The sequence below is a fragment of the Solanum verrucosum genome, unplaced genomic scaffold (assembly GCF_900185275.1).
Source record: "Solanum verrucosum unplaced genomic scaffold, falcon-dt-bn FXZP01000034.1, whole genome shotgun sequence".
NCBI lineage: Eukaryota > Viridiplantae > Streptophyta > Magnoliopsida > Solanales > Solanaceae > Solanum > Solanum verrucosum.
This window is the reverse complement of record NW_026019959.1, coordinates 151603-169024: the sequence shown is the minus strand read 5'-3', so window position 1 is coordinate 169024 and position 17422 is coordinate 151603. Positions and strand designations below refer to the sequence as shown.

Below are 17422 nucleotides of genomic sequence, written 5' to 3'. Positions count from 1 at the left end.
TTATAGAGCCAAAAATGCGAAAGGTAAGTTCTTTTTTTTAATAACCGAGAAATCCCCGAGTGCTAGTGGCACACAGTTCGAAACTTGCTGGATAATGGACCATCCCCTTCTCCACTTAAATATCAGGCATTTGTCTGTGGCAGGGTTCGAACCCGTTATGTGCGCCTAGCCCACATATCATGTGCTACGCCCTTACCACTAGACCAAAGCCTTGGGAAAAATAGTAAATTAGATATGCAAGTAACCACAAATGGCATATTCCCTCAAGTCCAAAGTATATTTGACACATTGGAGCATGATTTAACTTATGCATATAGAAAATAGGATAGAAGCAGTCATATATTGATCAGAAATATGGTATAAGCCGTCAATACTGCCAGAAGTTAAAGTACTGATTCTTCTCTAGCTTATGCAGTGTATTTTTGAAAAATGTGCAAGAAATTCTATATACCAAACATGCCATCAACAAAGGTAAATGCCTTCGCACCTGAGGTTTACATTCTGTTGCTCTCTGCACCGACATATCCCTAATTGGAAGCACTTGTTTCATTCCACATCTCTAAGCCAGGGATCATCTGTCTTTGATTTGATTTGCAGAAAACTAATCTTCTTCTTTTTTAATATGGTAATCCTTTTTCAAATGTAAAGCAGCACCAGAAGATGCTGAATGTATACCAGAAATTACTCTCTATACTCTATTGTCAGATTCCGAGTAATAACCTATAGTTTCTAATAACAATAAAATGCGTAATATTTCATACTAATATCTTGTTACAAATTTTTTTTGACAAGTATATCATGTGTAATTCTAATCTTTTTCTTATTTTTTATTTCCCTCTTCTAATTATAACATATCTTCTTCCTTTACAATTGCGTGATATGAAAATGCAAGTGCATACACTCCTCAATAGAGGAAACATGCCTCAGCTAAGGCGAATAGCTCAGAGTGTCAAATTCATTCAGCACACAGTGTAACACAACAAACCATAGATAGCAAAAATACGTGGAAATGCAGCATTTTAATCTGCTATGGAAGCTCATTAACAGTTGATGTTTTCCTCTTTTTGCATTATTACTTTACTAGTTAGTCTTTTAAAATAAAACCATGGCTAGTAAATCAAGCTACCCACATGGGAGAAAACCAACATTTACACCAACAAGTTTGGAACTCTCACCAATTTCAAGTCTTCCTACTCTTCTTGCTTAACTCACCATTTCCTATAAAGACTATGAGTGTAAGTTTCTCTATTTTGAAGAATACATGCCCAACCATAACCAAGCTAAAGAATAAATCTCGAGATTCAACGACAAGTTGAAGAAAAGTTAACTCACATTTATTTCTGGTTGTTACAACAGTAGAGTAGCTACAGATGAAAAGAGATAAAGGACTCAACAGAAACATCCAATCAAGAGTAGACAGTTAAAACCTTCTATGCAAAACAACTAACTGTTGGCTTTATATCCTGCTCTTGCTTACAAATTGTTATTTAGACTACCACACATTATGATGTATCATCATCTTCAGCTCTTTGAATTTTTACGTATTAATTTAGACGTTTATCACCATTGTCTGAGATTCAGTATTAGTTAAATCAAATCAATGGAAACACAAAGAGATGAACTAAAGTAAGCATTTTTTTATTTCAAAAATGAAATCTACAAAATGATACACAAAACAATACTTGTACACATGATTATTTTCATATATTCAGAAGTACACAGAGTTCATTAAAAAGCAATTAAATTGTGATCAAAACTGAAATGGATCAATCAAGAAACTCAAACTCATCTTCCTTAAGGTGGGCAGAGAACTTAACCGGAGTACTTCGTCCTTCCAAATCATCTACCACAAACTCCACCTTGTAAGGCAAATTAGCTGATATTTGTTTCCCTTTATGAACAGCCACATACTGTTTCACTGTCCCAATTCTCCCATCCAAATCCAACTCCGGAACCTTCGGAACATGATACACTTTCAACGGAACCGTAACCCTAACCTTAGACCCAACTTTCCCCATTGCCGCAGCATCTTTTTCATCAACTCCCTCATCTACACTCAACGAAGATGTAGAAGAAACAGTGGAGGGGTTATCGACAGTAACAGACTTAGAAATGAAATACCCATTTGGCTTTTGTGGGTTTCTTGATTTATGAATCTTGATTTGGGTAAAAGGGTTAGGGTTTAAGATGTTCTTGTGAGATGGGATGATGAGGGATTGGTTCTTGGAATTGGGTATGTTGAGAACTGATGATGAGAAGAAAGCTGAAGTAGAAGCAGTCATGGTGATTCTGGTTAATACAAGATTTCTGGGAAGATCTTCTCTTTTTTGCTTTTTCTTTTGATGGGGTTTTTGTGGGAAGAGAAATCTTGAGATTTTTTGTGGTGGTGGGAATTTATAGGTTTATCCAAATGGCTGATTCTTGATTGAACATTGATATCTGGAAATTACATGGCTCTGCTTGAGGATTAGTAATTTTAAAGAAATTGATAAATCCAACCACTCTTTACTATGTCTTTTGATGTGATTGATGCTTTGTTTTGTTCTATATCTTAAATATCATGGTATTTTTCATAAATGAATGATTGTGACTATTTCTCACACCTTTTTCTCTTTCGCTTTCACTCCACTCTTGTTCGTGTGGCGTCCCTTCCGAGTTCATTTCATGTCTCCTTCAATTACTCAAGTCGTGGTATCTCTTTTTTTCCCTTCATCTTCGAGCAAGTAAGTAAATTGTGGCTTTATGTAGTGTTGAATCTAATTTGAAGCTCTTTTGAACAAGCGAGAAACGAGTGAGCACAAGCTTCGCTCAAGAGCTCGACATGCAGTTAGCTTAAAACATATTCATCATGTAGTTGAGATGGGTTCTCCCACTTTTTCGCTTTTCAGAAAGGTGGTGGCCCACACACGTACATATAAAGGGGAAAAGGGGGAGACTTGCCTCATTACTTTCCACTGGTGAGAGGTGCACCTAACCCACCTACACCCTCTTCAATCACGGTGTCCAACTAACTTCCACTGATGAAGCTCGGTGATATTGAAAATAGGTGTCCATCTTTTAAGTGATGTCAATGAATCTCTTACTCTATGTTAGAACATTTCTCTAGATGTTATTCTAATCCAAGTGGTCTTATTCCTGGAAGAAACTCATAGAAAGACAAAAGCAAATTGAGCTTTTACACATTTTTCGTTAATCCATGAATAAGATCTATACATCTCAATCAGAAAGTATCAAGAGGAAAGGAAAGAATCAAACATATTTTACCAACAGCGAGAACCGGGATTTTTAGATAAAAGGGGTAGGGTATTCATATATTTAATACATAAGTCAAACGTGTTAAATTGTCCTCTAAAAAGGAAATGTTGAATAAATTGATCGGAAATTATGTGTTAGAAAGAAACGAAGATATTAATCATAGAAAAATGATTTTTCCACAATAAATGCAAATCTAAGCAACTACTAAGCTCTCGCCCACCCACAACTAATTAAGGTAAAGTAGATTCCAATGTCATAACGTTGGTCCTTCTTGCTCGCTATATTTTTATTTGAAACTCAATTCACCACTCTATCTCACACTATGATCACCATGTTGGACAAGATAATTGGACCACATTCTCCCGTATTACTAAGTATAGCTCTGCACCAAGGCTATGAATGCACTAGCAATTGGCACATAGAAAAATAATTGTCCAAATTTCTCGGTTTGGTATGCTGCACCTGGCGTTAAACCACCCTTTAAAAAAATTATAATATTCTTAATAATGAAAAAGGGGTTCCAACTTACTAATATACTAGTCCTGGACACGTGCGTTGCACATATATCCCAAATAAAAAATAATATTTGATTATAAATATAAATTGAAAAACATGTAATAAGATAAGAAATCAAAATAGATATCCTCAAACTTCAAAGTATAAGCATAATAAGAATATGTATTTCTAATTGAGTTTAATTCATCTTATCTCGCAATAATCCCTGCAATTCATACATCAACATTCAGCCGTGTATATATAAAGAAAACTTGAAATGCATAACAACAATTATATCTATATTTTTGAAAACACTATAAAGTCAATTTTTCTTTTTTCATTATAATATGGATTGCACACAACAACTTCTATTAAAAAAAGGAAACACAAAATTAGGAAAAATAGTATCAATAAATTGGATGAAAAATGTAAAATTGTAAGAAGAGGAAGAGAAGAAAAAAATCAGTAGAATATATTTACCTAACCATGAATAAGAAAGTATGTCGAGTAAAAGAGGAGTAATGCAAAAGTGTGAGCTGATAAATATAATAATCTGTATTAAATAATGAAAAGACAACTCTTCAATTTCTGCAAAAATTTTATAACTACGAACTCAAGATAATATAAATTTATTAATTTAATAAATGACATAAATAAATAACATATATTGTATGTATGTGTAGTTAATGGGGTAGTGAAAAAGACTTTTTCTAAAATTATTTTTATCTCTTTAAAGTATTTTTGAACTTATAATATTAGTGTTATAGAAAATCATATAAAGTCATAAGCTACTGCAAGTTTTTATAGTAATTATTTTATTAAATTATATACCTATTAACTTGTTTTTAATTATTTATAATCATTCCGGAAATGTATAAACTAATTTTGGAAAGCTTGTAAAATGAGAAATTATTATTTCTGATCATTATTTTAGGGGAAAATGTCTGAAATATATCCGAACTTTGGCCGAAATTGTTGTTATGATACCGAACTTTGGAAAAGACCTTTTACCCCCTGCACTATTTAATAGTGTATTTTAAAGGTATATATGTGTCCACGTGGACATCATAAATATTGCATAATTATAAATAGTAACGTGTCTATTTGTTAGTGTTTATTGGAAAATACCTTTTACCCCCTGCACTTTTTGTTAGTGTTTATTGTTCCTTGTTTTTGGATTATTGTATTATTTTGTTGTGGTTAGTTATCCTTTTTCAAAATGCTGTATCCTAGCTTGTATTAGTATTTTGTCTTTTTCTTCTCACTCCTCTTATTTAATTAAGCCGAAGATATATCTGAAGCAATCTCTCTACCTTGCAAGGTAGGGACAAACAAGGCAGGGATAATATCTACGAACAAACTAACCTCTTCAGACCCTAATTACATTGTTGTATGCTTTTGCAAGTTTGGAGAATCATTTTACCAGGATCCAAGAAATTTGCAGAATGGATTTTTTTGTATAAAAATTGAAATGTTTACATAAAAACCACATGTTCAACATTAAACAATTCAGAATTTATCTGTAATGGTCAACTTGGAAAGTTCACTACACCTTCTCCCTTTATATTTTCTGTTTTTGTTTATTGTTGTGTTGCTGACTTCTGAAAACTTGATAATATAAAGAACAAAAGCTAACGACAAAATACAAAAGATTGACGCCAAAGGAAACATGACAAAATCATTTCCAAATCTTGTGATAATAATAGAGACCAGTTGACTTTGCTTATCCCTTTATTTGTACTTTATTCAACTAATGATGGAAAGTGACAACCATTTTGATAATAGTAAGGTACTAATTGCTAATACATCGTTTATTTTCAACCAACTTATAATCCTTTCTTGAAGAATAAGGTGTTGTGCTTTTTCTACTTCCAAGATTTGGACTTGATGGAGAGGCTCCAAGTGTGTATTCTTTTTGTTGTCATTTTGCAATCGATGGCGGTAGAATTTGCTTGCAAGGGACAAAATGTTGCTACAAGTTGTTCAGCTAGTGATCTTGAAGTACTTCTTGATTTCAAGAATGGCCTGAATGATCCTGAGAACCGGCTTTCGTCCTGGCAAGGAAGAGACTGTTGTATGTGGAGAGGAATAGGGTGCAGTAATGCTACTGGTTCTGTTATCAAAATAGACCTTCACAATCCATTTCCTGTCGATTCTGCTGATGTTAGCAGGTATGGATTTTGGAACTTGAGTGGGGAGATTAGGCCTTCTTTGGTAAAAATCCAATCTTTAAGATACTTGGATTTGAGTCTAAACACATTTGGTGGAATACCAATTCCAAGATTTGTTGGTTCTTTGAAGAATTTGGAATATCTGAATCTTTCGAAAGCTGGTTTTTTCGGTACATTACATCCTGATTTGGGAAACCTTACTAACTTGCAGTATCTTGATGTTTCTTCAGAGTTCTCAGCATTGACTGTTGAAAGTTTTCAGTGGGTAACTGGTCTTGTTTCTTTAAAATATATTGGGATGAACCAAGTAGAGCTCTCTATGGTAGGATCGAGTTGGTTGGAAAAGCTAAACCAGCTTCCACATTTAACAGAATTGCATCTTTCATCTTGTGGCTTATCTGGTTCCATTTCATATCTTACTCCTGTCAACTTCACTTCACTAGCTGTTATTGATCTTAGTTTCAATAGTTTCAACTCAACGTTCCCGAGTTGGCTTGTAAATATCACCAGTCTTGAATATATAGACTTGAGCAACTCTGGTTTTAGAGGCAGAATTCCACTTGGCATCAGTGAGATTCCAAGGTTAAGATACTTGAACCTTGCGCTAAACAAGAACCTTAGTGCCAATTGCCTTGAGCTATTTAGAGGAAGTTGGAAACAGATAGAAGTTCTCGATTTAGGTTCAAACAAACTACATGGAAAGTTGCCTAGATCCGTTGGGAATATGACTTATCTGACTCATTTCGATCTCTTTTTAAACAACATTGAAGGTGGAATACCGGCAACTATTGGAGGACTATGCAGTTTAATCAACTTTGATTTAACAGGAAACAACTTGACAGGAAGTCTACCTGAAAAACTCGAAGGAATGGAGAAATGTGATTCTAAGAGGCCTTTGCCTAATTTGATGTACTTAAAGCTGAGCAGCAACCGTCTTGTTGGTAAAATACCAGGATGGTTGGGTAAGTTGAAAAGTCTTCAACAACTTGGATTAGCTTCCAACTTTTTTGAAGGCCCTATACCAGCTTCTTTCGGAAAGCTTCAAAACTTGACCAACTTGAGACTTTCAGGAAACCAGCTAAATAGTACTCTATCGGAGAGTTTTGGACAGCTTTCTGAATTGTCTGTTCTTGATCTTTCTTCTAATTTCCTCACAGGTACTCTATCAGAAGTTCATTTTAAGAACCTGCGCAAAGTAAAGATTCTTGACCTTTCATCCAACTCCTTGACCTTGATTGTTAATCCCAACTGGATTCCTCCGTTTCAGATTCGAAATCTTGACATGGGGTCTTGCCATTTAGGTCCTTCTTTTCCTACTTGGCTCAAGTCTCAGAAAGAGCTCAAGTTCCTAGACATTTCAAATGCGAGCATTTCAGATTCCATTCCAGGATGGTTTTGGGACATTTCTTCTAATTTATCCCTGCTGAATTGTTCTTTTAATCAGTTAAGTGGTACTCTACCAGATCCATTACCAGTATTCCCCTTTGCAGCTATTGATCTGAGTTCAAACCTATTTAACGGAACCATTCCATTACCTAGTGTCTCAATTGAATTGCTTGATCTTTCACACAATATGCTCCAAGGTCTCATCCCTCAGAATATTTCCGAAGTCATGCCAGACTTGATATTTCTGTCTCTTTCGAGTAATGAAATTTCGGGTGAAATACCAGCTACCATAGGAAAAATGACTCTTGTTCAAGTCATTGATCTATCAAACAATAAGCTAATAGGAAGTATCCCTTCAAGCATAGGGGAATGTTCTTACTTGAAAGCTTTAGACCTTGGCAACAATAGTCTATCTGGCTCATTTCCGAGTTCTTTGGGCCAATTGATTCAGCTCCAGTCATTGCACTTAAATGACAACAAATTCTCTGGAGGGGTCCCCATTTCTTTGAAAAATTTATCTAGTTTGGAGACACTTGATCTAGGCAACAACAGACTATCTGGAAAGTTCCCCTCGTGGATATCTGATGGTTTTCAAAATCTTAGAATCCTCAGCTTAAGGTCAAATTCATTTTCCGGAGAACTTCCTTTAGGAATGTCAAAACTGAGTTCATTGCAGGTCCTTGATCTTGCAGAAAACAACATAACTGGCGCCATTCCAACAAGCATAGGAGACCTGAACGCCATGGTACAAGAGGAAAAAGTGAATGAATATCTGTTATATGGGAAGTATAGAGGGATTTATTATGAAGAAAGCTTGGTAGTGAATTTGAAAAACCAGTTCCAAAAGTACACCAAGACTCTATCACTTCTTACCTCAATAGACTTGTCGAGAAACAACCTCAACGGAGCATTTCCTGTGGAATTGACAAACTTGCATGGCCTCATAGTTTTGAACTTGTCCGGAAACCAAATCAGTGGAAAAATACCAGAAAACATTTCAAGCTTACATCAGTTAGCATCGCTTGATCTCTCGAGTAATACACTGTCTGGTGTCATCCCATCAAGCATGGAATCAATGTCATTCTTGAGCTATATTAACTTCTCAAACAACAACTTATCCGGTATGGTTCCTTATAAGGGGCAGATGACAACTTTTACAGTGTCCGCGTTTGAGGGGAATCCCCATCTTTGTGGAGCTCCACTTGTAGTACTATGTCAAAATGGAAACTCGGACAATAGAACAGTACTAGAGAATGACAGCAGTGATGAATTTCCTGATAAATGGTTTTATGTTAGTGTTGCATTGGGATTTATTACAGGTATTCTTGTTCCTTACTATATCTTGCTCGTTAGAAAGTCATGGAGACGAGCATATTTTAGTTTCTTAGACACAGTCATCGACAGATTTGTCCCAGTCAGAAGCAACAGAACAACCAGCACCAAAAGATCAGATACGGGCACCAGATATGGCAAAAGAAGTGTTCAATAGGTACTAGTCCTAGTTGAGGTGTCTAAGTGAATTATGTGGACAATTTAAGAGGCCGCAAATGACTTAAGCCTATTAAGTTCCATTCATTGTTTATAGAAAGTGAATCATCCCATTGTAGATAAGACATATTTTCATGTATGTTGTGTGATGCCATTAGTCCATATCAATAAAGGAATATTATAACTTCATTGAGTCATCAAGATTCAATTTAGGTTTGTAATGTTAATCACTTCATAAGAATTGATGATCAAGATGTTACAACAATAGTTCTTCATAAATAGAGTTTAAATCATTATAAAGTGCAAAAGTTTACACATTTTCGAGTGAATGTAATTTAATAAAAACTTAGTAGTAAATGCTTAATCATGGCATTTTCAGTAGCTTTGAAGTTCCTAAGTAACTAAAACCTTTGCAAGGGCTCAATGCGCACTTGTATGGTCTAGAGAGGCCTACTTATCTTATGGTTTATAAAGCGTGAATTTAATTAGTATAAAAAAAAAACTCTGGAAAGTCAAAAAATATATTTTAAAAAATGAATCTAATTAGGCTAATTTAGGAGTAGAGAATATGAAATTTGCTCTTCGTAGTCAAATTTGAGATTTGCAATCCTGGATAAAATTGACTTCCAAAATAAAGAGAACTAAATAGGAATATACATACAAAGACATTTTGCGAAAAAAGTACGTAGTAAATTTCTTTTGAAAATTTCCAAATTCTATTTTAAAAGCTTTTGAAAAAGAAGTAGAACTCACAAAAGAAAATAATACTCCCTCTGTCTCAATTTATAGAGACACATTTCATTTTTTGAAAATCAAACAATTTCAGTGTGATCGAGAATTTTTTCACGAAATCTTTAAATTTTTTAAACTGAAATTTATATATTTATAAACTATGTAAAAAGTATTATAAGTCACAATAATTGACAATTCAAAATGTTATAAAGATATATAGAAAATTTAGGATTAAAAATAAACATATTTAAATCTCAAAATTTGAAATGTATTACATAAATTGGTATATAGTAGTAGTAATTTTCGTTTTGTGACCAACAGTTCACGACCGTCAGATATCGAAAATGCATCTCAGCCCTCCAATTAAGAAATTCAAATTTCAAATTTCAAAATCTCCTAACTTTACCGTTAAAGCGCCTATTTTGGTACTATAAACCCTAACCTCCATTGCTAACATTATTCCCATTCTTCAAATTCCTCTAAAAGACACCATCTCTGTGTCTCTCCTCCTCCGCTTCTTCCTCCTCCGCCACCGCTGGAACAATGGCAACCAAAAAGCTCCCGTTACAATCAAGTAGCAACGCCAACATTTCAAATGCAAACGGAAAAACCATTGAACAAACCTACCAGAAGAAGACCCAGCTTGAACACATCCTTCTCCGTCCCGATACTTACATCGGATCTGTTGAAAAACACACTCAAACTCTTTGGGTATGGGAGAATGACGCCATGGTTCATCGCCCAGTCACTTACGTGCCTGGTCTGTACAAGATCTTCGACGAGATTTTAGTCAATGCAGCTGATAACAAACAGAGAGATCCTAAAATGGACGCGTTGGAAGTGGTGATAGATCCTGAACAGAATTTAGTTAGTGTTTATAACAACGGTGATGGTATTCCTGTCGAGATCCATCAGGAGGAAGGTGTGTATGTGCCGGAATTGATTTTTGGGCATTTGTTGACTAGTAGTAACTATGATGATGCTGAGAAGAAAACCACTGGTGGAAGGAATGGATATGGTGCTAAGCTTACGAATATCTTTTCTACTGAATTTGTCATTGAAACTGCTGATGGAAAGCGGCAGAAGAAGTATAAGCAGGTATTTCTCACTTTTTTTTTTTGCGATTTCTTTTCAGTAGTTTTGAAATGTTTGTTTTTATTTCGTAATATTGTGGAAAATGTTGAAGGATACCGTGTTAAATCTTTAATCATTGTGAGATTTTAGTTTCTGATACGCAAAACACTTAATTAGAAGCAGTATGTTGTGTGCATATTGTTAATGACAGAGATCTTAAATAAGTACTGACGAATGTTAGAGTAGGATGATAGAATTCACAGCTGTACTTGATTGTGAGATTTTAGTTTCTGGTACGCGAAACACTTAATTAGAAGCAGGGTGCTGTGTGCATATTTTTCTGACGGAGATCTTAAATTAGTACTGACGAATATTAGAGTAGGATGATAGAATTTACATCTGTACTTGTAATCCTTAGAGCTGGCTGAAGATCTTCTTAGTTAGGTACTGCAAATTTGGGATTTTTGATTAAGCTTTTCTATCCTTTGCTAATGAGGATGCACTAAATTAATGGATCTTTCTGGAAGTTGCCAGTACCTTCAAGGGAAATTCTGTTTCTTGTAGCTGATTGTCGGTTGAGTGCTGTTACTAAACAATTGAATTCTGTGTTCTGTCAATGAAGGTTTTCTCGAACAACATGGGAAAGAAGGGTGAACCAATTATAACAAAATGCAAAGCAAGTGAGAATTGGACAAAAGTTTCATTTAAGCCAGACCTGGCAAAGTTTAACATGGAAGAGCTCGAAGCAGATGTAGTTGCACTAATGAGAAAGAGAGTAATTGACTTGGGTGGATGCCTTGGAAAGACTGTGAAGGTGAAACTCAATGAACAGCGCATTCCCGTCAAATCATTTGAAGAGTATTGCAAGCTTTTCTTAGATTCTAATGATGTGAAAAGGTATATTGTCAAAAAAATCTATTTTCTAATCTGTACTTCTTTCTCAAGTTTTTTACTTTGAAATGTATGCTAACATTCACTAATTTTGCAGGGAGTTCCTAAAAGTTAATGACGCAAACGGAGTATTAAGGTGGGAGATATGTGTAAGTCTGAGTGAAGGACAATTTCAACAGGTACTGATGACAAGCTGTTTGAGACAACTATTGTGGTAATCTATGAAATATTTAGCTCTTAAACTAACATGGTCTAGCATGATGATTTGGGCAGGTCAGTTTTGTGAACAGCATTGCGACTATTAAGGGTGGAACTCACGTTGATTATGTGGCCAACCAAATAGCAAACCACATAATGGGTGTAGTGAACAGGAAGAACAAAAATGCTAACATCAAAGCCCACGCAGTGAAGAACCATTTATGGATGTTTGTTAATGCTCTCATTGACAATCCTGCGTTTGATTCACAAACTAAAGAAACCTTGACCCTGCGTCAGAGCAGTTTCGGTTCGAAATGTGAACTTCAACCAGATTTTCTGAAGAAAGGTATGTTAGTTCAACTACAGATTTGTTCCTTTGATGCTTGCGAAGACCAATTATGCTATTTGTTATATGAAGTATGTGGTTTTGATTATTAATATTCTGATATTACTGCAGTTGAGAAGAATATTGGCATTGTCGACTCTCTTCTCTCCTGGGCAGACTTTAAAAATAGCAAAGACCTTAAGAAGACTGATGGAAAAAAATCTGATAAGGTCAAGGTGGAAAAGCTAGAAGATGCTAATGATGCAGGAGGGAGGAATTCTGATAAATGCACATTGATTTTGACTGAAGGAGACTCAGCCAAGGCTCTAGCTGTATGCTATCTTTTTGACTTTCTTTAACCTCATTATGTTCAATACCACCTTTGATATGTTTCTAAGGGAACTGAGCTGTTTCACAGATGGCTGGAATATCTGTTGTTGGGAGAGATCACTATGGTGTGTTCCCTTTGAGGGGTAAGCTGCTAAATGTAAGGGAAGCAAGTCATAAACAGGTTTCAGAAAATAAAGAAATTGAATCTATCAAGAAGATTCTTGGACTTCAGACAGGCAAAGAATATGAGAGTGTCAAATCACTCAGATATGGTCATTTAATGATTATGACTGATCAGGTGCCCATTCTTCGGCAATATTTGCATATGTTGAATGGTTTGTGGTTTTTCTATTCACTTGATTGAACTATATTTTTGTACTTGTGCAGGATCATGATGGTTCACACATCAAGGGTCTCTTAATTAATTTCATCCACACTTTTTGGCCGTCCTTGCTGAAAGTTCCATCTTTCTTAGTGGAGTTTATCACACCAATTGTGAAGGTGAAATTTATACCTTTTCTTTAAACAGACAAAATACATCAATCAGGTCCAAAAGATTTCAGCAAGTACAATAGTCTGAACATTGTTCTTTTGCAGGCTACTCATAAAAGTGGGAGGATACTGGCATTTTATACCATGCCTGAGTATGAGGCATGGAGAAGGAGTTTGGGTGCTACTTCAAGTGGTTGGTCTATCAAGTACTATAAGGTTTGTCTATCAAACATTTCATGAAACCATCAGATGTGGCTTTCTGCTAATTGTTCTCTTTAATGCCTTGATAGGGGTTGGGAACAAGTACTTCAAAGGAAGGAAAAGAGTACTTCCAAGATCTTCAGAAACACAGGAAAGATTTTATCTGGGCAGATAACCAAGATGGGGAATCAATAGAACTTGCTTTCAGTAAGAAGAAGATAGAAGCAAGGAAGAATTGGCTTAGACAATTTGAGGTTGGAAACAATTATATTTTTATCCTAGTATTGTTTGTGATCCATCCAAAATTTCACGATTTGACTCTTAATCTCTATTTTTCTTGTACTTTGCAGCCCGGTACCCATCTAGACCAGAAAGAAAAGTACATCTCATACACTGAATTTGTTAACAAAGAGCTTATTCTGTTTTCAATGGCTGACCTTCAAAGGTCTATTCCTTCAATGCTTGATGGTTTGAAACCGGGTCAAAGGAAGATTCTGTTCTGTGCATTTAAGAGGAATTTTGTTAAGGAAGCAAAAGTTTCCCAATTTTCTGGTTATGTCTCTGAGCACTCAGCATATCATCATGGTGAGCAGAGTCTTAGCAGCACCATAATTGGCATGGCACAAGACTATGTTGGCAGCAATAATGTAAATCTATTGCAACCAAATGGTCAATTTGGCACTCGAAATATGGTGAGAGACAATTTCATTATTTGGAACTTACTTTTATATCACACAATCCTTTTTCTTTTCACTTACTCATCTACCGAAAACCTTCAATTGCAGGGAGGCAAAGATCATGCAAGTTCTAGGTACATTTACACTAGGCTTTCACCAATCGCAAGATTTCTGTTTCCTAAGGATGATGATACCGTTCTTGATTACTTGAATGAAGATGGGCAGTCTATTGAACCTACTTGGTAAGTATAATGTAACAGACAATTATTTCATATCTAGTGAAGAAAAATCAATCTATTGCAAATAGCTGAACGGTTGATTTCCTTTTCACTTAGGTATGTACCTATCATTCCAATGGTACTTGTGAATGGAAGTGAAGGTATAGGAACAGGTTGGAGTTCATACGTTCCTAATTATAATCCAAGGGACCTTGTTGCTAATGTAAGGCGTTTACTGAATGATGAGCTAATGGAGCCAATGGATCCATGGTATAAAGGTTTCAAAGGGACAATAGAGAAAACAGCAACAAAAGAAACTGGAGCAACGTACACTGTCACTGGTATTATAGAAGAGTTAAGCGAAACGACTCTTAGGATTTCTGAGTTGCCAGTTCGGAGGTGGACAGAGGACTATAAGCAGTTTTTGGAATCCATGACAGTCTCAACTGACAAGTCCAAGGATTCTTTCATAAAGGTACGTTCATTGAGTTATCACTGATTAATTATTTTTCTTTGGGAAAGTACTTCAATGTAGACAAGAAATAAGGAGCTTCTTCTTGCAGGAAGTCAAAGCGTATGGTGATGAGAACTCTGTATGTTTTGAAGTGATCATGTCTGAGGAGAATCTGCTATTGGCCCAGCAAGAGGGTTTGCTGAAAAAATTTAAGCTGACGACTACAATAAGTACCAGCAATATGCACCTTTTCGACTCCAAGGGGAAAATCAAGAAATATGATGCCCCAGAAGAGAGTACGTAATTCACACAAAATTACATTAGATTAGTGGAAAATAGATGTTGCCGTTTACCATTTAAACTCTTTTATTGCAGTTCTTGAGGAGTTCTACCATGTACGACTCGAGTATTATGAGAAAAGAAAGGCAAGTCTATGAAATAACCGAACTGAAATACATTTCTTCCTCCTGAATGCTGGTCATTGACCGTATACTTGTAACTTATGCAGAAAACTCTATTGGAGATTCTCGAATTGGAGTTGCTGAGAATTGAGAACAAGGTGAGATTCATCCTTGGAGTTGTGAAAGGCGAAATCATTGTGAACAACAGGAAGAGAGCTGATCTCTTGCTTGAATTGAAAAACAAAGGATTTACTCCTTTCCCCAAGAAAAAGCCAGTTGAAGCTGTTGTTGCAGACTCAACTGATGATGCAGAAGATAGCGAAGAGAGTCCAGAGGAGTCAAATAAAGGAGTTAGGGCAAGTGATTATGACTACTTGCTGTCGATGGCAATAGGAACATTGACTCTTGAGAAGGTTCAAGAACTGTGTGCTGACAGGGATAAACTGAATGCTGAAGTTGAAGATATGAGAAATGCAACTCCAAAGGATTTATGGATGAAAGATCTTGATGTCCTTGACAAACAGCTTGATGTATGCCACTGAAAGTTCCTTCTATCCAACTTTTTAGTTTGCCTTTCCTTACTCATCTTAATAAACGCTTTTGCTTATATACTTCAGGAACAAGATAAAATTGATATCCAAACTGAGGAAGCTAGAGAGAAGCTAAAGAAGAAGGTGATGAATGCAGCTGGAAAAGCACCTAAGCCTAAACCCCGAAAAATTACTAAGAAGGCTGCTGTAGTAGAGTCTACTGCTGAACCAATGGATGTGTCGGTTGGTTCTATGGCGGAAACAGGTCAGTATCTAATTTTCATGGCTTTTGCTGTACTCTTAATGGATTATTGATGTACTGAATTGGGTTTTCTTATCTTTTCTCTAGCCAATGTTACTGAGGTTGCGAAGCCAAAAGGCAGAGGAGGAGGTTCAAAGAAAGCTCCTGCAAAGGTGTGGATTCAAATTAGATTTTCTTCCGACATTCTGTTTCAACAAGGATATTCTTTTCTTTATTATCGTAGTCATCTGCTGATACATTAAATTTCAATACCTATTATCAGCAGCAGGCAAAACCTGTAGTTGTAGAAGATGAAGAAGAAGAGGATGAAGTGCTAGCGTTGAAAGATAGACTTGCAGCTTACAACCTTAACTCTTCTCCAGATCGATCAGAAGGTAAGTGAAATGTGCCGTAATATATTATGGGAGGTAGACTATTTTCACGATTATATTTTGTCCTCTAGAACTAATGACCATTCCCTGCAGTCACGGAGTCTGAAGCGCCAAAAGCTCAGACGAAAGCACCTGCTAAAAGGGCTGCTGCACAAAAGAAGGCTCTGCCATCCACTCCAGATGTTTCTGAAGGTGAGGATGAGATTGAAATTAGTGATGATAATGAGTTTGCGCCAGAAGTAGCTGTGGGAGGGAAAAAGAAAGGTGGGAGGAAACCAGCAGCTGCAAAGGCAGCAGCAGCACCTAAACCCCCCCCTAAGAAGAGAGCACCAGCTAATAAGCAATCACAAAGTGTTGGTCAGAGACTCATAACTCAAGTTCTGAAGCCTGCAGAGGATGCTGGTGTCTCACCTGATCGAAAAGTGAGGAAAATGAGGGAATCTCCATTTAACAAAAAAAGTGGAGCTGTTATGGGAAGGACCACAAGTAGTAGTAGTACTTCACATGAAAGTGAAGTAAGTCCTCCTATTCCTTCCTTGGGCAGTCTAGAGGAGGAGGAAGTCAGTGAAGTTGTTGTCGCTCCAAAAGCTAGACCACAAAGGGCAAATCGAACGAAGAAGACGACATATGTTATCAGTGATTCTGATTCTGAAGAGGATAACGATGATATTGAACTTTCTGATACTGATTCTGATGGAGATTCGGAGTAGAGAGGATGTTAGCTGCTGTTGCTCATTTCAAAATTTTTGAAGTGTTCCGTAAAATCTTTGTTTTAGTTACTGATGTGTTGAATTTCTAGGCCTTTTAACCAATAAGCTTGTTGGTTTCTTGTAAACTTGATTGCTGCTAACAAATCAAAAAATCCCTTTCAGCTAACAAATCAATAAGTGTTGTAGTAGTAATTTCTTTTTCCTCTTCTACTTAAGTTTGATGGTTAAGAATCAATCACCCGGTAGCACGTTCTACCTGGTCCACAGAACAATCTAGTGGTAGTTAGAAATCCCTAGAATATACACAATCCAGGAACTAAATGGGTGTTGCAACACAAGCACATTGCACATTAGGTACTGGGTTCATGGAGCACACCCGTCTCACTAATCCCATATGAGCACAGTGAAGAGGCCTCCTCATTGCAGTAGAGCATAAGCTAACTCCCCTTGAAATCAATACCGACTCAACTGATGTCATACGTATGATAGCACATGACCACTAGCTATATAATAATCAGATTGTTGAGTGCAGGTACTTAATGCAGAAGCTGGTAGCTCCAAGGTTGACCCATGTGTTCAGAGAGCAGAATAGAGTGACGGATGTAATGGCCAACGAAGGGAGATTAAGAATGCAGTTTTTGATAATCCAATCATTTTGTGCAAAAGGAGATGGAAGCAGACATTCTAGGAACTCGTTATGCTAGGATAACAAACAATTATGTAAATATTTCCCAGGGCCAGGATGTGGCCCAAACAATTAT

General features: G+C 36.3%; 3 protein-coding genes across 3 annotated transcripts; 2 read left to right on the top strand and 1 right to left on the bottom strand.

Annotated features, from left to right (window-relative positions):
- Nucleotides 1-1617: 1617 nt before the first annotated feature.
- On the bottom strand, nt 1618-2451 carry LOC125814850 (ferredoxin-thioredoxin reductase, variable chain-like). Its single transcript, XM_049494298.1, has one exon. It carries the CDS (start codon nt 2280-2282, stop codon nt 1767-1769), a length of 516 nt encoding a protein of 171 aa, XP_049350255.1. The 5' UTR covers nt 2283-2451; the 3' UTR covers nt 1618-1766.
- A 3234-nt stretch (nt 2452-5685) lies between these two features.
- On the top strand, nt 5686-8796 carry LOC125814872 (receptor-like protein EIX1). The gene has a single exon (XM_049494323.1). It carries the CDS (start codon nt 5686-5688, stop codon nt 8794-8796), a length of 3111 nt encoding a protein of 1036 aa, XP_049350280.1.
- Nucleotides 8797-10052: 1256 nt separating this feature from the next.
- Nucleotides 10053-16661, top strand: LOC125814871 (DNA topoisomerase 2). Its single transcript, XM_049494322.1, has 19 exons — nt 10053-10625; nt 11224-11498; nt 11590-11671; nt 11766-12036; nt 12148-12347; nt 12434-12643; nt 12733-12846; nt 12943-13053; nt 13128-13292; nt 13389-13730; nt 13824-13957; nt 14051-14408; nt 14497-14683; nt 14763-14812; nt 14896-15318; nt 15406-15583; nt 15668-15732; nt 15846-15954; nt 16045-16661. The coding sequence occupies exons 1-19, from the start codon at nt 10071-10073 to the stop codon at nt 16659-16661; spliced, it is 4446 nt and encodes a 1481-aa protein (XP_049350279.1). The 5' UTR covers nt 10053-10070.
- The last annotated feature ends 761 nt before the right edge of the window (nt 16662-17422 follow it).

Coding starts and splice junctions, on each gene's coding strand:
- LOC125814850 (XM_049494298.1), bottom strand. CDS start 2,282: ATGACTGCTTCTACTTCAGCTTTCTTCTCATCATCAGTTCTCAACATA.
- LOC125814872 (XM_049494323.1), top strand. CDS start 5,686: ATGGCGGTAGAATTTGCTTGCAAGGGACAAAATGTTGCTACAAGTTGT.
- LOC125814871 (XM_049494322.1), top strand. CDS start 10,071: ATGGCAACCAAAAAGCTCCCGTTACAATCAAGTAGCAACGCCAACATT. Junction 14,409..14,496: donor CCAAGGATTCTTTCATAAAG/GTACGTTCATTG, acceptor TTCTTCTTGCAG/GAAGTCAAAGCGTATGGTGA. Junction 14,684..14,762: donor ATATGATGCCCCAGAAGAGA/GTACGTAATTCA, acceptor CTTTTATTGCAG/TTCTTGAGGAGTTCTACCAT.